This window comes from Bactrocera latifrons, unplaced genomic scaffold, assembly GCF_001853355.1.
Source record: "Bactrocera latifrons isolate USDA-ARS-PBARC rearing strain unplaced genomic scaffold, ASM185335v1 scaffold_542, whole genome shotgun sequence".
NCBI lineage: Eukaryota > Metazoa > Arthropoda > Insecta > Diptera > Tephritidae > Bactrocera > Bactrocera latifrons.
Window position 1 is genome coordinate 40173 of NW_017537204.1, and position 25065 is coordinate 65237.

The 25065-nt window shown below is 34.1% G+C and overlaps 1 protein-coding gene across 10 annotated transcripts in view; it reads right to left on the reverse strand.

The window, feature by feature from the left end:
* Positions 1–314: 314 nt before the first annotated feature.
* The window catches only part of LOC108974283 (RNA-binding protein fusilli), a 54822-nt gene continuing 30071 nt past the window's right edge, over positions 315–25065 (reverse strand). For 8 of the 10 annotated variants that reach the window (XM_018941997.1, XM_018942003.1, XM_018942001.1 and 5 more), the window contains 9 exons: positions 22837–23217; positions 16016–16301; positions 15869–15958; positions 15762–15816; positions 13019–13129; positions 12277–12547; positions 11586–11900; positions 10520–10666; positions 8843–10436 (listed from right to left, as the gene is read on the reverse strand). In XM_018941997.1, the coding sequence (XP_018797542.1) occupies positions 9156–10436; positions 10520–10666; positions 11586–11900; positions 12277–12547; positions 13019–13129; positions 15762–15816; positions 15869–15958; positions 16016–16301; positions 22837–23217 (2937 nt within the window). In that variant the 3' untranslated portion in view covers positions 8843–9155. Of the gene's footprint in view, positions 1556–1608; positions 1872–8842; positions 10437–10519; positions 10667–11585; positions 11901–12276; positions 12548–13018; positions 13130–15761; positions 15817–15868; positions 15959–16015; positions 16302–22836; positions 23218–25065 lie in introns of those variants that run through there. The other 2 variants (XM_018942005.1, XM_018942006.1) reach the window with 2 other exon arrangements.

A 25065-nucleotide genomic window follows, 5' to 3' on the forward strand; every position in this document is an offset into this window, starting at 1 on the left:
ATTATTATATTAACGGTAGACCGTAATATTAAACAGTGTTATTCAAAGCATATCTTGTATTATACACCATAATTTAGGCATTAGAAATATTAACGTTAGGAATCTAATAAAAATCGTCTGAAATGTTCTACCGGATAGACTAACATTTTTTGGGAGATTTAGTCACCTTTTTGTTTTAATATCCTCTCCAAACATTCACAGGTCTTACTTATAGTTGAACATAACATTTATTGAAATTTTACTGCTAAGAACGTACATTCAATTGTTTTAAATATATATTTTCTAGTAGGTCTTTTCTATTCGCCATTTCTTAGTTTTACGATTGTGAATACCTTCAAGGATAATAAATTAACAAAAACTATTACTATCCAACAGAGGAGCAGACCGCAGTTGCATTCATAAGAGACATATTAGCTATTGCAGCGGTTATATCTACATTGTAGTACTTGGGGAATCGTAGACAGCTTTTATTTTAATTAAATTTACGTGAATGTGTGTGCCATAAAGTGATGTTCCTTGGAAAGTTGTCGACAAGATCGTTATCAGAAATTAATGTTAAAATCTGACATATTTTAGTATAAGTAATTAAAAAAAAAATCTGTAACTTGGAATTTTTACTTTAGCCTAAAGGAATAAAAATTCGAGATTCTTTTATTTTGGAACTGAAAATCCAATTAAATTGGGTTTTGACCAGTTTATGGATATTCTCTTACTATGCATAAGAGTTTTGAACGTTTTTATTGACTTCCTTATCTATCGTTCTAACGTAGTTTAAAAATTGTTCTAAACTGGCAAGAGTTATGAATTTTGCAAATGGTCCCACATTAAATAAATTATTTCATTCAAGTAGAATGGTAACGCAACCAGGCCTTTTAAGTCTCAACTAATTGGCAAATCTCATTTTAGTTGCAAAGGCCTTAATTTGTGCTCGAAATTCTCTTTAAACCCTCCTCGACTGTGGTTTACAATAGTAGAACCGTAAATTTTCCACCGAAATGCATCAAGCGATATAAAGTTCCATGCAAGAGTTCGATACTATTTCTACATTACTGGCAGTCACATCTCTGACAAAAGAGATTTTTCCAGCGTGCTTAGCGGAAGATGTTGTCATCTTCAGTGAAGATGCTCGATCATTGTGAGTGGTATCGACGGTAAGTAGTGTTGTGGTAGGTAAAACTAATCCTGTCGATACATTCGGTAGAGCACTCAATGTCGCCGTTCGTGTTAGAGTCAAATGTGGCGCGGCAGCAGCTGTTGTAGGCAACGACACCAACGCCGGCTGTGAAGATGCAGTCATTGAGGGCGGAGCGCTATAGTGGTAGACACCTGTTTGCTGTTGAGTTATAGTAAGTGGCAAGGTCATTTTGGCATGATATTGCGACAAACCACCAACGTCTTTTCTACTTCCTACATTGCCACCTGTTACTCCATTCGTAATTGGGACGACCGGCGGAGGTATTGTGGAAAATTTTTTAGACGGATTAAATGTACTTGACGAAGGTATCGTTATACTCTGAGGACTAAGCGCTGATGTTTGCAAGAAATCTAGAGGATACTAATTAAGGAATTATATATTATTACAGTACGGATTGTTAGATTCGGACAAACCATAGCTTGATGCTGAGTTGCAGTAATATTTCCAGCTAATGATGTAGTTGTATGAGTCGGTGGTTGTCCATAATATGCGTTTGGCGACACTGGCGGACTAGGATATGGCCAATAGAGAAAAGGTGGCGGAAAAAATGTCGGCTGAGGCGTTGGCTGCTGATGGTGATTTGGCAACGGACGATGTGAATGAGGTGACGTAAGTAAAGCTGTTGGTGATCCAAACGGTGGAAAAGGGCCAAATGGTGGGCTCAACACAGGTGCACCTGAACAGACAAAATGTTTCTCTATGAAAAAAAATGTAATGCTTAAAGTATAATAAATGCAAACATATGAATATCTCCTAATAAACTTTGCTAAATTATTTATGAAAGGTTCCTATATAGTACTTTTTGGAATAAATTTTTTTAGTGCATAACGTCAAAAAAAAGTAAAGTTTCGAAAGCAATTATTGATTAGTTAAAAGTCATAATGGGTTTTTATTTAAAAACATCCATATTCGAAGCAAACGAATTAATGAGCGGCGTTAATATGAATATGACGCTAAGCGGTGGATTTACTGCTTTAAAATATTTTGAGATATCGTAAGCTACATTTATGGGCCCGAAGATATTCCCTTTTAATTTTACTAAGATCACATTTGCAATAAAAAAGTATATTAAAATATTTCTGCAGACTTCACTAAAGCAATTTTATTTAAAAAATAATAATTTCTTACGAAAGTGAAACTTCAGAAAATGTAATTCTGGACAAAATTTTTCGAAAGTCGTTTGTTTTTTTAAATTTAATTGAATTATTATTAATATATATGAATGTAAATATATCAAAATATTGAGTGAGTATTTCTAAAACATTATTTGCAATTATATTATTTCGTAAAGAGCAGTATTAGAGGTACTTATTCTGTTTCCCTGATCTGTTTTGTCATAAATTCTGTTACAAAGCTTACAATGCATACAGCGAAGAAAAATTCACAGAAAAAAGTGCTGATTATTGTATATGTATATGTCTGCTATCTAATTTGTACGGCACACAAATTACTCATATGTAATAATCAATTCATTGTTAGAAAGCTGACAGTGTTAACAATGGAGTAGGGAGCTGAAGACAATTATATTGTGATTATTGCTTTATATGTTTGTTTATCGCCCTATTGATCGTTTGATCGAAACTGTGCGGTTTTATTGATGTATGTATGTATGAAAAGGAAAAATGCCTTAGACTATGACTCTTTTTCGTGAATTGAAAAAGTTTTCCATACAAGCACTTGATATCAATTTTTCAGTTTGTATGGGTGGTATAGCGGTCCGATATCGGTGGTCCGGCCAAATGAGCATGTTCTTGGAGAGAAAATAACGTGTGTAAAATTTCACAGCAATATCTTAAAAGCTGAAGAAAAGGTTGAGTTATATACAGACCGACAGACGAACATGTCTTAATCGACTCAGTTCGCCACGCTGAAGATATATGTTTGTATATTATCAGGATATAATGAGTGAGACGATTTAATCCTACTATTTTTAATAGATTAATTGAAATTATGATCAGCTTCCAAGAGGCTAAATTACTAATTCTATACAGATACGTTGATTGAAAATAAATTAAACAAAATTATACTTATGTTGGAACATATGTATGAATGGATGTTTGCAGTATATTCTCTACCAAATCTTGTGAAGTTCAACGATAGCTATCAGATACCTTTTAATGCATATACTGCGACCCGAATATTAGGTAAATATATAAAATAATTACCTAGTAATATATATTGCTATATTCCTATACCCTTAATAATCCCTTATATGTATTTATTTTTCCCTTACACGTATGAGTACATGGTTTTGTTGAACGTGAATTTAATATTTAATTTGTATTGATTAATTTTGCATTTTTCCAGCCTTAATTGCACTCAAGTTAGGTTTAATATCTTATCGTATAATTAGATATGCATACATAAGAGTTGGTAAAATAAAATATATGAATAGTTATAAAGAAATTAAATCGATATGTGCTAGAAATACAACTTAAAATACAAGTGGACCCAAAAACGTATATAAAGAAATGTACTTACAGCTCAGATGTGTTATATATAACATTACCGTTACATCACCGTTACATCACCCTCAGCAAATTACACACACACAGAGAGAGACATAAAAGATTTGTTTGTTGAATATTTTCAAGTGTTTTTGTTTGCTGCAATAAAAAGCCAAACCCAGCTAAAAATATGATTACGAGTAACACTCCCATAACTGGTATTAGATTCAGTATTTTGGACGTTACATTACACTGAGAGAAAAAGTTAAGCATTATTAAATTTAGCAACAACCCGTTAAATAAGAGAACGATTTTTAGTATATTTCAAAAATAAAACACAATACACACAAAATAAAACTAATGAACTAAATTTCAACCAAAAATAAATTATTCCCATTTCATCGGACACCATCATTTGCCTTCATATTTGTTGATATGTTCGTATGTATGTTTGTACTACATAAGTTTCGTTTTTAGCGTGCAAGTTTTAATATTTATACACATGTATCTGAACACATATGTTGCACGTATGGAATATTTGTTTTTTTTTTTAACTATCCAAATTTTAAAAACCAAAAGAATGTATATAAAAATCTAGAATTGAAAAACAGTGCAATTCTATAAAATATTTTTATTATATTATTATTTAAGTTGGTTTATATAAAATTGAGCAAAGGTAATATCAAAATGTCTAATGTTTATTAATGTTAAATATTTTGTAATATTCATACAACTTTTTGTTCACAACCTAGCCGTATGATACTTTCATAATTGGAAGGTTGCTTCATTTCCTTCGCCAGCAATTTAGGCTTTGATTAAATGTACGTACATTGGGAATGCTTAAACATTTTCACTTTAATCTCATTTTGTGCTGTTATTGTTAATTAAGTTATGCAACACAAGTTCGCCATTCGAAATTATGAACAGGTGTAGGAACAAATTACCTAAGTCATATCAAAATTTATTTCTTAGTTTCGGAATGCTAAATATGTCTGTAAGCAGAAACGTTTAACCGATTGAAAACAATATGCATGTAACCATGTATCAATGACACACATGAGTAACTGAAAAAATAATCACCATACATTAAACCAAATCCCAACTTCCTAGCGATTACTAGATGACTGAAACAAACCTAAGACACATAAATAACTACACATGTATTGTTGTTTAAATTTGCATTGTCATTAACTTATTATGTTTATTACTAAGTAAACGGTGCAATTATTGAGCTACATACAGATTTATTCATTGAAAGCATTTCCTTAAGTATAGTATATATAACCAATTCACATAAAACTTTTGCTTCGCTTTGTTTTAACATAAAAGTTGGATGTACGCTTTTGTATTAATACCCACAAAGTTTTCGGAGCGAAGCCAAGCAAAATGTTGGGCAACTCTCATCTATTTATGCATTGGCAAGCAACAACCGCCAATTTTATTATAGGGAAACACTGAAAGCAAAGCGTTCATTGTGGCATACCCTTTGTTTTCGACGCCTCGTTGTTTCAGTTGAACTGTCATGCAAAGCGATGAAGGTTGTATGTGAATGGGCCTTAAGTCTTCGTCTATAACATTAACATAAAAGCTATCGCGAAATTTTGTGAATTTATCATATTGTCAAAAGATATGGATCAATAAACACTTTGGTAAGGGTGTGCATATATGGTACATAAGTGAACACAAAATCAATTTCGAGTCGCATATTCGGTTATGTTTATAATGTTAGTTTCTAGGTATATTTAGAAATATTGCAATAAATCTTTTAAAATATTAAATGCTTTCCTATTTTAGCATGCCATTAAATATTATTGTTAACTATCGAACGAAGTAATAGATATACAATTAGAAGACATGAGAAATTTAAACACTCATAGGTATAACTTCTCAAAGTTACTAGCGACGTAACAACTGAAGTACTTAATATTTCCTTCCCTTATTAAATAAAATTATTTAAATTTTAGGCTTTTAAGACAAACTGTTGCTTCTATTGGTAATAGGATTTACATATAGAACATATACTACATATAATATATAGGTACTTTGATTTTCAAAACATACCAGCATGAGTAAATGCTGTATTAAAATCAGTTTATTCGTAACCCATGAAACGTACTATTGAAAAGGTATATAGCAATCCACATAGCTAATTATTACTCTTATATTCGAATGAGTATTCTAACATTTCTTCAAAATTTAATATTTATAAAAATATAAAAGGAATGTCATATCTAGTATTGACACTACTACGATATGACTGCTGTAATTTTGTAAACACCATTTCGCTAGATAAAATATAGACGCATATCTAAAATGGTATAAGAAGTTCAATAAAACACTAGTAATACATGGAACACATAGATGGTGGCAAGCGACAAGCATTTGTCAAAATTTAAAACACACTTTTTTATGAGAACAGTTATTTAGTCAAGAACACTACTTCACGGCAGCAGGCTTGCAGTTGTTGCTGTCGCTAAATTATAACTTATAAACCCACGACAATGGGTAAATGTTGTGTTACCGCTAATATGATAAATGTAAAATTATTCAAAGCTTTAACAAGTCTAATTTCACTTTAACAACAAATGTTTAGAGATTTTGCCGATCCGCTTACCACAAAAATTATTTTTACATCTCTAGTGAGGCCTATATTAGAGTATGCTTCTGTGGTATGGAACCCTAGTTACCAAGTACATTCAGATGAGTTAGAGTCCGTTCAAAAACAATTTTTAGTTTTTGCCTTCAAATATTTGCATTGGGATTCCAGTTTAAATCTTCCCCCTTACACTAACCGTTTAAAGCTTATAAATCTCCCGACACTCGCTAGTCGTAGGGAAATGCTTGGTATAATATTTCTTGTAAAACTAATGAATCGGTCAGTCTGTGGCCCATCTCTCTTATCTGATATTAATTTTAACGTTCCCGCTCGCTCTACCAAGCAGTTTAGACCCCTTACTTTTAAAATTATCTCGAACAAATTTTGAGTTAAACGACGTTATTCCAGCACATTTGATCTAACAAACTCACTCTTCACCATTAAAAAAAATTTTTTTTTCTGCCCTTAACAAGTAACATATAAAAATTATAAACTTTTATCCAATTCTTAATTTTGGCTGTTGAAATTTTTTGTTTCTGTAGCTGAGCAGCTTAAGATCGCAGCGCTTAAAAGTATCTTGCCTTATGACTCGACTAATTCCGCTCGTTCGCGGATTGCGCCCCTCGCGTCGGTTGGGCGGGAGGAGGTAATCGTTGGGTATTATTATTATTATAAAAGCAGAAAATATCTCTGATATATCATTTAACAATTAATAATTAAAAAATATTTAAATTTCTTTCAAGTGAACAGTTTTAGTACTACAAACAACGAAGTTGTGTCCATCAACTGCTCAATATGTCCGCTGCCGTTTTCAAAATGTTCGACAAAAAAATTTTGCTGCCGTGCATTCGTGTCGTGCAGTCGTCATTGTGTTCAAAGCATAAATGTTTAAATATGAAATGTTTCATCATGCCATTCCCAAATAATTGATACTAATTATTTGACATTTTAGCTAGAGTCAATTGGTAATAAAAAATAATCATAGAAATACATAATTGACGTATTTTGGGAAATATTTTGCTTGAAGAAAAATTTTCAAAATATTATTTTCATGAGTAAAATGTGCACTCTGCCTACCAAATAGATGTAATTGTATAATATAAGCAAATGGGAAAAATTAGTGATAACAGTAAACATAAATCGATATGCGACTAACACCATATACAATATGCACAAATAATGAGAACTCATATTAAATAATCATTAAAGAAAGCGTACTATAATATTGAACTGACTCGTAAGCAAATCAAGCAAACTTAAAAAAGAAAATTATTAAACAATTGTGCACTTTCAAGAGCCTTGGATAGTGTAGGTACAATAAATATTGATCAATTTTGAAGTATGAATTTAAAGACAACGGACAAAGGAAAAGTTTTAATTTGTAACTAGTCATATTCACATTGATTTAAATAGTAGAATTTTAGTCTTAATAATAAGTATTCTAAATTAAAATATCGCTCCATGGAGACAAATCCATTCTGATTTAATTTTTTTTTTTTGTTTTTAAATTTAGTACATAAGTAACATCTTCGGAATTTAAATATTTGTATGAAATTACTTAGAAACCATTTGCTCTAAGGAACGATATTTATATTGCCATGTAAAATTAGTAAAACATATATATAATATTTAGTGTCGATAGGTTGAGACCATAGCGATTTTAGAAATCATAAGTTGTTTCCATTTTAATGCTACATTCATTTCCAATGAGATTTTTTCATTCAATCGTTGCTAAAGAGTTTAAAACATCCTTAAGATTTAAAAGCCGCTTAATAAGATTTTTAATTGCATTATACAAATACATACGTATAAATAGTGTTCATATATAAAAAAAACCCAGCAAAATTTGTGAATCTTATTATATTGATAGCGAATTGTTTTGTGTTTAAGGCAAATACAAATCCAACACCTTGCAATATTCATTTACGAAGTAGCCTATTAATTGCAAAAATAATTAAGGAAAATGTCATTAATTTTAAAGAATGAAATTGCACAAGTCTTACAAAATGTATAATATTTTATTCACAAACATATGAATGGCTCAGCTCTTAAGCCCTTTGTTAATGAATATTGCTAGCCTCTTTCAACTCTTTGAGTCGTTTGGCCTTATTTGTATTTTGTTGATATGTTAAGTTTAAAAGGGATATAAATTCACGAGCTAGTCGTAATAATTTAATAAAAATTGAAATGCCAAGAATTAATCTATTTTCAAATGCATACAAATTCATATATTACCCAGATAAACTTTACACCTCGTATGTAATTTGTATTTACGATATTCCAGTCTAATATATCCAAACTAAATTGCAGTTAAAAACAACACAATTGTCTTCTTAATTCTATGAAATCTTACTGAGTAAGTTGCCGTATATATGGAAGTATGTATGTATGTTTATAATGGATATATAGAGCGCCAGTTGTATTTAGATATGTTTAACTGGTTATATAAGTATATACCTATGTTCGTTATGGTAAATAGCTTAACGTTAAGAACTTGAGCGTATACACTATTATCAATATTTTTTCCCTTAACACGACTTAAGCTAATCTTCCATATGAAAGAAGATGCATATTAAACGGAAACAATGTGAATAACTAATTAAATGACGGTGTAATATAATGTATTTTATTGCAATCATACCATTTAGTTCTCATCATTTTATGAACACATTTTAAATGTATAAAATGTTATTGAAGGGAATATATACGTGGCACAAGCACGTTGATCTTTAGATTGGCTGATACATACCAATCTTGAACGAAAATTTTAACGACAAACGACTGTCGGATTGCTACGTTACATTAAAGTAAAAAAGCTGCCTATCTATAAAAACTGATATTTATAAGGAAAAAAGTTGATCGAAAATCAGTTCGTCCTTTAGCAGCATTTTCTGTTTTATGTCATATCTAAACCTATCTAAATTCCAGGATTATAGAACTGGTATAGACTACCGGCATTTGGTGGGCGCATAAGAGCCCGTTTAGCGGCAGTCGCAATATTACTTTCCTGCTGGAAGGCATTCTCATACGAGCGCTTCATTGAGTGGGCCATAGTTGGGCCTGCTGTCATTGTTGCGTTGGTCATGACGCCAGCCACTGGGCCTGGTGCACCTGTGCCACTCAAACCCGTTGCAGTTGCTGCATATGGAAAGGCTTGTGGCAAATAACCGATCGGAAATGGTTGAAAGGAGAATGGGCGTGGCATAATCACAAACTGAGGATGCGTTGTTGGTGTACCGGCAGTAGAAGGGCTAGGCGACGTTACATTAGACGCACCCGTAGCGGACGGGTGTTGGAATAGTAAAGGGTTCATAAAATTCGCATACAGTTGCTGCTGTTGTTGTTCCGCAGCCACAGCTGCAGCTTGCTGTCGTGCCAACAAATTTTGCTGCGCGATATATTGAGCCTGCTGTTGCGCAATAAGCACAGAGTTAGAGCCCATAGACAACTGAGAAGAATGTAAAGGGTAATTAAATGGATATGCAGCCATAGGAGATGTTTGTGCATTTGAAGCGTTCGTTGGCATTTGTAAGGTTGAAGTTTGTGCATTTCCTAGCCCACCAAGTGGAACCGCATTTTGTACAACAGTAGCAGCAGCGACAGCAGCAGCAGCATTTGTTTGTGCCGTTAAGGTTTGATGCTGAGCAGCGTTTGGTGTTGTGCCAGCTGAGGCCGTCATAAAGGGAGAAAGGCTACTTGCCGAAGCTGTCATAGCTGCCACCGTTTGTGCATTTGTTGATGGCAGCGCAACGTGCTGTTGTTGTGATAGCACAGCTACTGCTGTTGCCATCGATGGTGATGATTGCATTGCATGCGTATGCGCATGCGCATGTGTTATATGGGAACTTTGGCCATGAGTGTGAATATGGGCATTTGAATGACCGTGATTGTGGGCTTGAGCATGCGTATGGGAACTAATTGCCTGTGCGTTGGACGGCGACGGTTGAGGTAACATACCCGGTGAAAGCAGCGATGACTGTTTAGCTGCAGCTGAATGATGAGGATGCGGTGTTGCGGACATGGTGGATTGTAGACCGCCATTCAGGACCATATTCATATCATCGCCAGAGCATTGGAACACTTCAATATAGCGGTACTTTTTACCAAACATCATAAATTGGTTGTGCTTGCGTAGGGCACACAAGCGTGCGGACTCCTCTGAGTCCATTTGAATGAAAGCCTCACCACTGGGTTGACCCTATTTGAATAAGAATTAATAAAATTGTTTAGCATTGGTAAACCTTTATACAAATTTATATAACAATAAAAAAAATCAATTACTTGGGCATTGATAACCATGTGTACTCCTTGGAATATAATATGCTTTGCAAAATCATCCAAAAAATGTAAAATGTGCTCGACCAGAGCCTCATAAGGTAGGCCACGTAAACGAATACAGTTCTTTGTGGTTCCTGAAGTAATTAAGTGCTGGAAATCAACCGTAAAAAAAGTATATATATAATTACCTAAATGTTTGTACGTGATACATTTAAGGGATCATCTCAGTGTGACCTCACTGATTTTCGCAATTTTTTTTTTTTAATGTTTAAATTAACTCATCGGTCGAGTTTTATATACAAATTAAATAAATATTTGAAACCACAGGTAAAAAAGGTGTACGACGTCTACGATTGCAGCAGCAATTTTGATCAAAAACAAAAATTTCAAAAAATTAGAAAAGTCGATATCGCGTTTGGAGCTTTTTTTTTTGAAATTTGACCAAACGGCGGTTTGAACAAAAAGTATAGAATTTTACCCTTTTTTCGTAGAAAAATAAGAATATTTAAAAAACTTTCAGAGCGCAATAGCGAATAACGTTAAAAATCATTTCTCCAAATTGGAACTAGATACATATCTTCAAACCTCTTCCTTTGAGAGTGGAAACCGTTTTGAAAGACACCATTCTGAGAAAAACGCGTTTCAAGATTGAAGTTGTAGTATTCACCACTCTGTTCCCTTCTACAAGAAACGATGTAGCAAGAGTAATAATTTGAATTTCGATTTCGATATTAGAAAATGTTTATTACAGTATTCGAAAATTTCACACTGAGACAATCCCTTACCAATCGAAATTCAACATCTAGTCCTACATAAAAAAATCAGTTCAGAGAAGTTTGTACTCATCTCCTTTACTAAACTATTAATTTTTTAAATAAACCGTCTTTTAACTTTTTGTTTATTAAAAATCTTGAGTAGCTTTCATTTATAAACAGAAGGAAGTTCATTGATTCATGAAAAAAAAAATTAAATTGACGTTAAAAAATGATATAATTACCTTTCGGTCGTAAAAATTATGAAATTAGAGTAGAATTTATTAGATAAATATATTTTTAATAGGCCTGCGTACCTGAGGTAACAGCGATAGCGGCATTGATGGCAATTGGGCAATAAGTGGCTGCTGATGGTTAGCTTCGTAAGTCCTTGGGTCCATGGAACGATTTAAAACCTGCTGCACTTCTGCTGTTGTCGAGCGAAATAGTTCTATATAACGCTGACCAATTGATTCGCGATGGCGGGAAAGCGCCTTCGGCGCAKCCGACTCAATAGCAAATAGCACGAAGGCATCACCAGTCGCTCGGCCATCTGGTTTTTTGACAAAAAGCACTCCTCCTACACCATCAAGAACAGTACAGGGGTCCTCACCAGTGTTAAAAAAATCCAACTGTTAAAAAAGGTTAGGTTTTAAGTTCTACGTAAGATACTTTCACGAGAGTGATTAAGAAATTGGTCTTAAAAATGGTTATGAACAACTGCAAATTTCATAGCAGCATCTAAAACTTAAAGCCACTTGTTTAAAATGGCCTTTTTAGGTGTATATACTAACAGTCAACCGAAACCAAAACAATGGAAAAACTGTAACACAAGCATCATACATATGAACATATATGTATATTGTTTACGTACTGGGTTATAACTCCTCCTAATAGACATTAAAGTACATTTATATTGATCTCATTGAACTCATCGATATTTTAATATTTACATATTCATATCCAAACATTGTGGATATTTATTTACTATATTTTAATTTCACTTACTACTTGTTTGGCGGTGCAATCATATGGTAGGCCTCGCATGCGTATTATGACCTGTGCTCCTTTAGAGAGGAAAGCCTGCGCTTCGTTAGAAGCTCCGCCAGCAATGGCTAAGAAATCTTCACCAGTAGCTCGATAAACCTCAATGTATCGGCTGCCAATATGATGTTTGTGACGCTTTAGTGCCATGTCGCGATGCTCTTGTGATACAAAACGAATAAGAGCCTCACCGTTACGTCGACCGAGAGGCGATAGGCAAAGAGCAACACCACCCCTGCAAATAAGGAACATAAGTAAAGCTTATTACATTCTATGAATGCACATGTTCTTAATCAAACCTTTTGACCTCTTATCAGTAGGGTTAAGCACTATTTTTATTTAAATTTAATATAATAAGTAGGCTTGCATGCATAATAGTTTCCTAACTCCGCAAAATACAATAACAATATTAAACTTCGCACACACAAAAAGTCTTCATTTGAAGAAAATTCGAACTTGATATATGATATATGAATACAATATGAGGTCGACTATGCTTGAACACCGAGTTTTTAGCATGCTTTTAGTTATCTCTTTATTTTACTGATAAAAAATGTCAAATTATATAAGAGCTAATGTCTTCTAAACATACTTATTTGCATGTAAATACAAAAAAGGGACATAAAAAAAATAATTCTCACTATACTTTACAAAATATTTGAAGAGCAACAACGGGTTAATCACATATTTTATTTGGTCTACTTACTTAGCAACGTTGAGACCACGAAAAAATTTAGCTATATCCTGATCACTGCTCTGCCAAGGTAAACCTCGAGCGCGTACAATACAATTACCGTCTATGTCGTCGTCAATTGAGCTACAAGTAAAGAAAACTTAAAAATAAAACTTTGAAAGCTAAATGCACGTAAGTATTTCGAGAAAGAGCCAACTTTTTGGTACCTAAATCAGGTGACCATAATTTCTATAAAGTCGTGGCAACTGGTATGCTTGATGTAATCACATTACTCCGATTGAGTGTGCGAATGAAACAATAAACAAATTAATGAATTACTTACATCTACATATATATGCACATGCCATACATATGTATAAATATATATACAAATGGGGCTTGCAGAGGAAATAAAATACTCAAAAGTATATTTCATTAAAGCTGATCTCAGCGAAATAATTGTATAGTTATGCAAATTCGTATCATTTCAAATTAATAACATTTTCGCTGATTTTCATCAACTATTTATGGCCAGGGAGAAGCTTATGAGTATAGTATGCACAGAAAATCATGTTGAAATTTCCTTTATTTGACACTACACAACTAAATCTAAAAAGTTCATTCAGCGTGATGCTTGTAAACTATTTAACCTATTCTGTAGTCAGATTAACTGTTCACTTTTTCGTTTTCATATACACATACACACATACATATATATTCTCTCTTTTGTTGGGATAACGATCGCTGGGTTCCAAACGAATTATTTGAATAAATATTGGAATTGCGTACGCGTATGTAAATCCATATATTTGATTGTTTTTACAACGCGGAATATTGTACCACTGCGCGTTCATAAAATAAATGTACACAATATTTTCATACATTCATATCTAGTATATGTATCGATATGTTCAGACTGGTAAGGCTTAGAATGTATTAACAAACAATTTGATCAGATTAGACTATGTGATCACTTTGACTCGAATGTATGCAATGCGCAACCTTATCACTGTTGTATTGAAACTGCGACTACTTTGGAATTTTTAAAGTCTTCGATTTTAAGTTATGCAGTAAGAAGCTTGGGAATAATATTTGAGAGTTGAGTAAGAATTGAGTCATTTCTCGACAATGTGAGTTGAGCAAAACATGATAAAGGCGATTTGAGCAACATTTTTTAAAAAATCAAACTTCTTCCGGATAAAGTAAAACTCATTCGAAGCCTTTGAATTTAAAATTTGGTTTAAAGAGGTCACAAGAAGTTAATCTTTGAAAATGTACATATTTTATATGGTAAAAAGTTATACATATTTTATGTAACTATATATGTGCTGATGAAATGAAATAATAAAAAAATAATAATTCAGAGTAATAAAAAATTTAAAGTCCTATTCCTATTAGGGCTTGAGTAAAAAAATTCTAATAATTTCTTCATATGCAGATAAAATATTAACATCAAACAAGTTCATAATAGATTAAAATCATATTTAGCCATAAACTCAGTTAGTTTCAATACTAGAATTTGCTTCGAAGCAGTTTTTTGAAGATTGACTCACACATTAACTAAAACTCAGCTAGAATATGACAGCTGGGATAATTCTAATAATTTGCCTTTTATTGACCGATACAGACAATATAAAAACAATTGAAAATTGATACATTAGGTATAACGGGCTAGGGATAGTATTGAATGTGAAATTCATAATCTTAATTTCGATTTGTCGGATATTTATATAATATTAAGCTAAGCTTTCTTTTTAAAAATTAGAATTTTAAATTCAGAGTAAAAAATTGTGACCCATAACTAGGCCGATTGTGCTTTCCTAAGGCGATATAAAGTGAATATGATATACTTTTATTATTTAGTTGGGATATATGTTATTAAATCAAAAATTAGGTATTTTGCAGTGGTAAATGCATAAGTTTAATTGATATTGCACCAAATTAAAATATTTTTGCTGTGTGGGGTGATATTATTTCGGAAAAAGTTTAATATATTCCAACAAAGAGCCAATATCTCTGATGTCATTTTCCAATAAATTGGTATATTTTATTTTATATTATTTCAATTAGGGTAGGTAATTTGGCCTGTTTTCTTGACTTTTTTTCTACAATAGACAATAGAACCTTTTTCATATATCATGAGGTATATCGTGGAATGTATGAGCAAATTTTTTCGGAATTTTTTGATGAATCTGTCGGAGAAATGGCTGGAAGAATGAGATGCGTTTTTTCACTGGCAGATTTCTTATGTTTGGATCATCTGAAACACAAAACCCTAATTTATTCTTAAAAAGTACGTGAATGGTATCGTCCTTACTACAATCATGAAAAAATTTTGATAAATAAAAAAAGTAATTAACGTTTTTTTTTTTAATTTTTCACTATATGTTTTAAGATACTTAAATTTTGTCATAACATTGTCAATAAATTCTAAAAATTATGAATCTAGCAGTAACGATAGCCACGCGTTTTGTGAAAAAATAAGCAAATCGGTTGATTAGTTCGACCGGAATCATGTTTGCCAGTTTAAAAAAAAGTGTGTTTAAGAAAAACGCGTTTTAAGTTTGAGATACTACACTCCGAGGTCTCCGAACGTCGAGCGATGTTATTATTTTTGAGCCTTTTTCGAAACCTTCCAATGGTAAAGTGGGTTTCTACATTGATTCTAAGGGTATAAGGGAACAGAAAATGCAAAAAAAAAGTAACCTGACCTCTTAAGTCAGTTACTCGAAAAGGATAATTAAAGACACATATGTACAATTATAAATATTCTTACCAAATTCCAGGTTCCAGAACTAGGGTCACTATTTCATTTGCTTTAAATTTGTGTCCTACAAAACATACCAAATTATATAAACCAGTGGCAGAAAATAATAAGCATACCTCCTTTTAACATTACTTGTATCACCGAGACCATTTCACGAGATTCATTAACATAGAACTCCTGTTCTTCAATATTAGTAATATTTAGGTCTAATAAAATAAAATGTTGACTTTAACAGCTTTCGGTTTTTATATATAATGTCAAACCTTTCATCATCTCTCCAATACTCTGAGGTGCCGCAGCTGTTGGTATTTGGAGTATTTTTTTTATGTCTTTGACGGGAACCAAAGCGCGTGATAGGTCACCTGACTTGTACTTGAGGAATTCTTTGCGCAGATCACAGAAACGGTTGTAATAGTTCGGAAGCTGAATGTTTTTGGCACAGGCCTCCCGATGAAGACACTGACGTAAGGGAAGTTGCCCGTCAGTAATCAAATTGATACTATCGATATTATCGCCGTATAATGTCAAAGAGCGTAAATATACGTCGAACTGTTGGATAAAAAATAGTTTAGTGAATAGTATATCTTAAATATTGATTTTATTTTTAAAATGTCATTAATATGTATACTTATACATATGCGTATGCATTTTTTTTTTTTATGTTTGCTTATTCAAAGTATACATTTGTATACTTTGAATGTATACTTTATACATAGACAATAATCCTCAGCTATACAAATGTAACTCATAAAAATAGGAGCATAAAAGTATCTCTTTTTTGAATATGTTTAATTTTATATATAACAAGAAAAAACTTTAACTTCGGTTGCACCGAAGCTAAATACCCTTCACATGTGCATTTTTGTTAATAACTATTTTGGAATTTTTGCATGGAAGCTATATGCTATAGTAATGCGTTTGGAACAATTTTTTTGGAAATTATATTGTTACCTTAAAATGAATATACCACGTCAAATGCGAAAGTTTTCCATACAAGCCCTTGATTCCGATCGTTCGGTTTGTATGGTAGCTATATGCTACAGTGAGCCGATCTGAACAATTTCTTCGGATATTACATTATTTCTATAAATAATAACTCATACCAAATTTCGTGAATATATCTTATTATTTGAAAGTTTTCCATATAAGAACTTGATTCCGATTGTTCAGTTTGTATGTCAGCTATATGCTATAGTTAACCGATCTAAGCAATTTCTTCGGATATTACATTGTTGCCTTAAAAAATAATCTATACCACATGTCGTGAATATATCTTGTCAAATGTGAAAGTTTCCCATTAAAGAACTTAATTCCGATCGTTCATTTTGTATGGCAGCAATATGTTATAGTGGTCCGATATCGGCAGATCCGACAAATGTGCAGCTTCTTGAAGAGAAAATGACGTTTGCAAAATTTCAAAACGATATCTTAAAAACTGAGGGACTAGTTCAGACGGACAGACAGATAAACAGACGGACATGGCTAAATCGACTCAGCTCGACACACTGATCATTTATATAGTATATATACTTTATAGGGTATCCGACCCTTCCTTCTGGGTTTTACAAACTTCGTGATAAACTTATATATATATATCCCTGTTCAGGGTAAAAAAATAAGTTACTTTTTTGTCTGTTCGCTATAACTGACTAAACCGTTACAAGAATTAAAAATGGCCTGAACTACTTTGAAGGAAATCCAATGAGAATGGGTTGTAAAAATGATCAGAAAATGTTCATTTTTAATCGACTTACGAGCATCAGTTTCGAAAAAGACACTTTTCAATACAACATTTCTTTTTTTCAATTTTTAATTTTTTTATTTTCCCTTTGATTTATTTGTATATTATCTTTATTTTATTAAATACCAGTATGTGTGGAATTATGAATGGCCTACAATACGAAATTATTGAATCGGGCTCAATCAGCAAGATCGTCACGATGTCAAGCACGACTCTTCAAACAACAACTATGATGTTTGATAGCCTCTATCTTGAAGCAACGTACATATGTACAAGGTCATTCCAAAGTTAACAGGACTTAAAAAAACAGCGCAAATAGTTTTTTCGGCAAAATCAATTTCCTTTATTCAAACTAGTCTCCTTCTTTTTCAATACAGCTTTTTGTACGGTCCAAAAGCATGCCGAACGAGTGTTTTGGCTCGTTGGCCGCCAGTATGCCGGTGCAAGCCTTTTGAATGGCCTCTACGTTTTCCTTTCATGGGTAAATGCATTTTCCCGAAAAGGGAGAAGTCGCACAGTGACATATCAGGTGAATACGGGGACAAGTTAATTAAATAAATTCAAATTTCATTTTTGGTCAAATAATCGTCCTTCAAATCTTTGATTCTGAACAATTTTTGGTCGTCAGTCAATTTGTGCGGAACAAACCGTGCACACACCTTTCGTAAGCCCAAGTGTTCGGTCGAAATGCGATAAATCGGTATTTTGAAGATGTTCAATTCCATTTCTATGAATTTCAGGGATGCTTTCGGCTGATTTTTGATGAAATCACGCACAGTTTCGATTAAATTTCCGGTGATCACGGATTTTGATGGGCCCACATGTTGATCGTCATTTATGTTTTCACGACCACTTTGAAAACGTTGAAACCACTCGTTCACTCTGCTACAGGTTAGGCAATCTTCGCCATAAATTAGTTTCTGTAGAAGTTTTACCAATTTTAAAACAAAATTTAATGTTGGCTCTTTGTTTGAAGCTCATTTTCGCACCGATAACACAAACATACTGACACTTAAACCGCAATAACTTCACCTCCAAAATCGATAAAGATAGCAAATTCTAACGCATCAGTCGACATATAGATGGCGCCACCAGGGGGCGCTAGATTCAAAAAGTTCTGTTCACTTTGGAAAAATGTATTCTGTTGAGGGACAAAAAAGTTATTTGCTGCACGCATACATTCTTCTTAGGATGTTGAATGGTGCTTAGTTGGATCAAATTGGTGAAATTATTTCAGCGGAAATTCAAGTAAGTTACCAAGAACGTCATCAAATGTGTCGATGCATGAACTGCAATGAAGCATTTTTTGAGATATTTACTTTTGCAATTCATGAACGTTTTCCGACTGGTGTGCATCTCGCAGTTAATTTTCAGAAGTCCAAGCAGTAGATGGATATCCAGGTGTGTTTTCAATGCATTAGGACCAATTTATACAATCCACCCGAAAAAGACGAATGTTTCTAACTTCGGTGGCTATGTGAATTTTACGATTTGTGCAACTTTTTGAGAAGCATGCTAGCAATTACAATTACTGGAACATAATAATCACTCGAATCAAGCGATGGACGATGCGAAAGCTACTTCGCATGACACTTAAGTTCGCACACTTTTCACTATGATAATTTCGACATATGTATCTGCCTTCAAATCCACGTCAATTATGGGATACGAAAAAAAATGACATTGTCGAAGACATTTTATATCGCATTCGCTAAGAATTGGAAATGGGTAAATTCCGGTTGCTACTTCCAGTGGTTTCATATCACTTCAACTTGCCTTTTGTCAATTCACTTCAACGAAAGATGAACTCATCACGAATGTTGATCCGAACATTGGCCAAATTATCGAAACTGCAATTGACTGAGTGTGATTTTAGCAGCCAAAAATACCAATGTTAACGACTTAAACTGGATGATTCAAAGTCAAATTCCGGGAGGTTTACGCTCATACAAATCGATCGATCCGTCGTCTTGACAATGAATACGAAGCCGTGAATTATCCTGTGGAATTTCTAAATTCTTTGGAGAGGCTTGGTATACCGCCGCATCACTTGCGTGTCAAAGTTGAATCTGTTTATGTTTCCCAATCTTAATGCGCCGAAACTCAGTTCAAACCTATTCAGTTTCCAGGGGAAATTTCATTTGAGATGACAATTAACACGGCACAAGGATAGTCGCTAGAAGTGTATGGCTTTAATGTAGAAATGCCATGTTTTTCACACGGTCAGCTATAGGTGGCGAGTTCACAAGTTGGAAAACCATCTTCTCTATACATTTACGCACCGAAACAAGCTGCGCTACATTGAAAAAAAAAAATGTAGGAATATCGGAAGTAAATGATTTTCAACACAATATAAACTAAACTTTCACTTCTTCATTTCCAAACAAATAATTTCAAGCAGGGCAACGTCTGCGGGGTCAGCTAGTCTAATCTAAGAATCTGATAACATTTTTTTGAGTATCACTCTTAGATACCAAATAAGTTGCACAAGACTTTAAGAACCGTAGTAACAAAGGTCTGTTAAGCAGATTGTTTTTTTTTTTTTTTTTTGTTTTTTTGCTTTTTTATGAATTTATTCTAATAAATAAATAGGAAATTGTACTTATATATCCATTACATCTAATATATCGGTTAAACTATATTTGAATCAGATATAAACTAATTTTCTTCGCCCTTATGAATTCACATGTTATACTTATTGTTTGTGCCATAACTAAATATTAAATTAAGATAAAAAGATGTTATTTGGTGCAGGAAATTCCAGCAGTAAGGGCCACTTGTGGGTTAAAAAATTTTTAAAAGTCGTCGTGTTCTCAACCTTTAAATGGTTAAATATTCAAAATCTCGATAAAGCTCACTTAATTTAACTTACAAGACGTCCTTTTAGCACCTTATTTACTCAGAAATTCATACCACACAGTGTGAGCGAAATCGGATGATAACCACGTTTCTTTCTGTGGATGGATGAAATCAATGCAATATTACTCTAATCCCCCAAGTCTCCATATATATACCTAATACTGGGATTTTCAAATATCCGCTTGATATTATAGATTATATATTATATTTGTCAATTAGTGTATATTCTATCGGCGTTTTGGTTGCTCAATAAAATTAAGTGGATAATTTTCTTCATATGGAGATTATTAGATGTGGCTCCTCTTAGTGAGTTTATGACATATACTATTTATCTCATTTGAATTATTTTGCTTAATTTTAATATAAATATTACGTGCAAGCAAAATGTGAGAAGTAACTAAGTGAATCTATGACTAATAGTACAAGTTAAAAAAAATACCAAATTTGATAGTAAACCATTCGGTATTTGAAGAAACCGCATAATTAATTTTTATACTCTTGCTACATGCTGCTTCAGAGTACAATAGTTTTGTTCATATAAAGGTAGTTTGTATCACCTAAAACTAATCGAGATAGATGTGGAGTTATATATAAAAACTATATAAATTTCCATAACCCAAAATAAGTTACAAAACTGTAATTTGGTGCAATGAATGACACTGCAATGAATGCTTTCGAACTTCTGGTTTTCTTTATTCCGCATATGATTAGTTCTGCTTTCTCCAGACTGCATAAGGAAACAAAGGAAATGAGACAAAGGAAATGTGCAACAAGAATATCTGTTGTTAACAAACAAACAGTCGTCGCACTCGCGACCCACGTCACTGTTGACAGTCATAATTTCGAAGTCGTAGAGAATTTCGTCTGTCTTAGAATCCTGTGCAGAAAAGCTCTTGCTAACAGGTGCAACTTCAGACTGAATAGGCAATTGGGAAGTAAAGTCACCTCTCGACGAACAAAAATAAAACTCAATAAGTCCCTCATTATTCCCGTCCTGCTATATGGAGCTGAGGCATAGACGATGACAACATCTCATGATCCGGCTTTACGAGTTTTCTAGAGAAAGGTTTTGCGGAAGATTTATGCACCTTTGCGTATTGACAACAGCGAATACCGCAGCCGATTACACGAAGAACGCCTATCGCGCTGTAGTAAAATTGGCTATAACCACGTAAACCGTACCTACGTCAATAAAGAAGAAGAATTAAAAGAGTATATCGACCAATATGTGAGTTATCTTAATGAAAATGAGGGAGAGTGTTTTCTAAAAACATTACATCTTTAGGCCTTAAATGGATAAAATCCGGTAAAACTTGTTCCAACTCTTACTAATATCAGGGTTACGTACACTGACTTTACTCCATAAATTGCGCAACTATATTTAATATATATGATTTTTAGTTAGCCCTAACTATAACCCAAAATATAAGATTTCACCAAAAATAGAGCGGTGCCACGTCTATCGTTCAAGTGTCTTACCGGCTCCCATCAAGCTTCCTTATACCATTTCGATGGTAAAATTTAATGTCTCTGGCGTATTTGGTTATTAATTTATCGCTCTTTAGTAGTTTTTAACAGTACCGTCAATTTTTATACTGTCGATAGAAGTTTTTATAAGAGTTGAACTCAGCAAGTTTGGTTGTTGTAGCTTAAGTGGTTTAGGAGATATATACATGAAACTTGTTAGAGGGCAGAGCCACGCGCACTTTTTCAAAAAAAGGTGACCCTTGCTACTGCTGTCCTCTGTACCAAATTACAGCTTTATGTCTTTATTTAGTGCTTAGTTATGGCACTTTATATGTTTTCGGTTAGTGGCGATTTGTGGGCGTGACAGTGGTCTGATTACGCCTTCTACGAGCTCGTATTTTTTTATTCTAAGAAACCGACATACCAAGCTTCATCAAGATATCTCAATTTTTACTCAAGTTACAGGTTACAGCTTGCACGGACGGGCGGATAGACAGTCACCCGGATTTCAATTTTTCTCCTCACCCTGATCATTTATATATACATAATATTTATGTGATACGTACAGCCGTTAGGTGAACAAAGTTATTATACACTGTAACAACTTCTTGCACCGAAGACGATGAAGACAGTGGACGCCCAAAAGTCCACAAAATAATGTTGGATGACCGTAAAGTGAAGTTGTTCAAAAAATCAGGCACTCTAAATCTCTGTGCGAAATGGGTGTCTGCGAGCTCACTTGTGACCAAAAACAACGATGATATGAAATATGTGTTTTATAGTATTTTGGTACGAGTGAAACTCGGTGGCGCGTTATTATGTTAATAGTATGTGGTGTTGGGAATAACGGATAAAATCAGGTCATTACTACACCTACTTGTATATCTATCATATGCTCAATAAACGATTTTCTAATAAAACACATATGATAAAGAAGTAGGAGGGAGTCGAAAGAAGTAGCATGTGCACAATTTATTAACCTTGTCAATCCATTGAATTAGTTGAGTATTAACTTACCTCGTCTATTGCCTCCTGGAGGGGCTTTCCTTGAGAGTGAGCAACTGCTAAAGGAAGCTCAATTGTCTCTGAGAATGAGGCTGTATTAACTGTTGTTGTAATCGAATCTGCCGGTACAATACTGCTACTAGATCCATTTATGATCGTGTTATTATTGCTACTATGAATTACAGTTGTACTTGGATTGTTGTATGCACTTTTCAAAAGAGTGTTTGAGTTACTAACGCTAGTGTTGTTATTGTTAATGGCATCGTCTTTCTGGGATCCAAGAGCTGGCGATGATGCTCGTACGACTACTGAAGCTTCTGATGAGCCGGACACTGTACGATCCTTAGCAAAGCTACCGTCAGGTCGCACCAATAGCTGCTTTGTTCCAATAATCTAAAAATAAAAAAGTTTAACAATTTATCTAGCTCGAACGTATGTAGATAATTATTTATTCTATATCTATATATGTATAATCATTATATGTTACAAAATAATCGAATTCTTGAACTTACTTTACATAGCACATTTAGGATCAAGAGGACTTGCACATATGTATGAAGGTGTCTATGAAGATATGTTTACGTATAATATATGCATGCTTGCTATACAGTTGTTTCACTTAGAAATATTCCTCATAAAATATTTATGAGCTTTGGGATGGCATGCAAATTTCTAAATGTAAGACCGCTTCCAATGCCTTCAATTGCATTCGATCTTAATACGTTTATATGTACATATTTAACTATGTACATATGCATATTTACTTATATTATACAATATATATAAAGTCGTACATAAAAGCGTTGGCTGCTGAGCGATCTATGATGGCAAGGAAAATATTAGCTGGCACCTAATTGAGCAGTGAATCGAATGAACACCAACTTAATCAAATATTAAGCGCTTATAACACTTTATTTAGGTATCCCCTTATGATACTTCTAGGATTGAATTCAACTAAGGAAGACCATTCTGCTAGCTTCCTTTGCTTTGCACTATATGTCTCTATACGTCAATAACTAATTGGTTTATCGAAGCTCAATATATTATAAATTCTGACCTTAACATGTTCGAAATGCCAAGTGAGAGACAGTCAATTATTTTACAACCCTTTGGCTCTTGCAAACAGCGAGAGTATCGTATACGGCCAAAGTTATCCATTTCATACTTGTACATTTATATAATATAAAAGCGAGGATGGAGTCATGTGTAGAAGTTCACGCAAGTGAGGAAAGTTCTCTGATCGCCATTCATTTGGGAGTGCCCAGAAACGATTCTTTTACATATGACTCAAGCAGCTCACGACTTCCAGTCCTTGACCAAGTATCCTCTGGGTAGCCTAAGACCATCCGTTTGAAGGCGAGCTAAAGGGAAAAGGCGAAACATTCCCTGCATAGGGTTGTGCGCTGGGTTTGGGACCCGCCACGTAAAAAAAACAACCCCAATGAAAACGCAACAACAGCCTCGGATGAGAGACCCCACTTTTGATGACGACCATACAAACGAATTAAGGACTACGAATTGAGGGCAGGCACCCGGAATGTCCGGTCCCTTAATTTTGAAGGTGCCGCTACCCAGCTGGTTTATGTTCTCGTAAAAGTAAAGGCTCACATCACCGCCCTTCAAGAAATGAGATGGACGGGACAAAGACAGAGACGAGTAGGTCCTTGTGGCATTTACTACAGTGGTCATATAAAGGAGCGCAAGTTTGGTGTGGGATTCGTGGTGGGAGAGAGACTCCGACGCCGAGTATTATCATTCACTCCGGTGAATGAACGTCTAGCCACAATCCGCATCAAAGCGAGGTTCTTCAACATATCGCTGATTTACGCCCACATCCCAATGGAAGAGAAGGACGATGTGACCAAAGATGCCGTTTATGAGTGCTTGGAATGCACTTATGAGAGCTGCCCCCGCCACGATGTCAAAATCGTGCTTGGTGACTTTAACGCCAGGGTGGGCAAATAAGGTATCTTTGGTACCACGGTCGGTAAATTCATCCTCGAGGAAACATCCCCAAATGGGTTGAGGCTGATCGACTTCGCCGGGGCCCGAAATATGGTTATCTGTAATACTAGATTCCAGCATAAGAAGATACATCAAGCTACCTGGCTGTCTCCGGATCGAAAAACCACCAACCAGATCGATCATGTTGTGATAGACAGAAGACACGTCTCCAGTGTTTTAGATGTGCGTGCACTGCGAGGTCCTAACATCGACTCGGACCACTATCTTGTTGCAGCG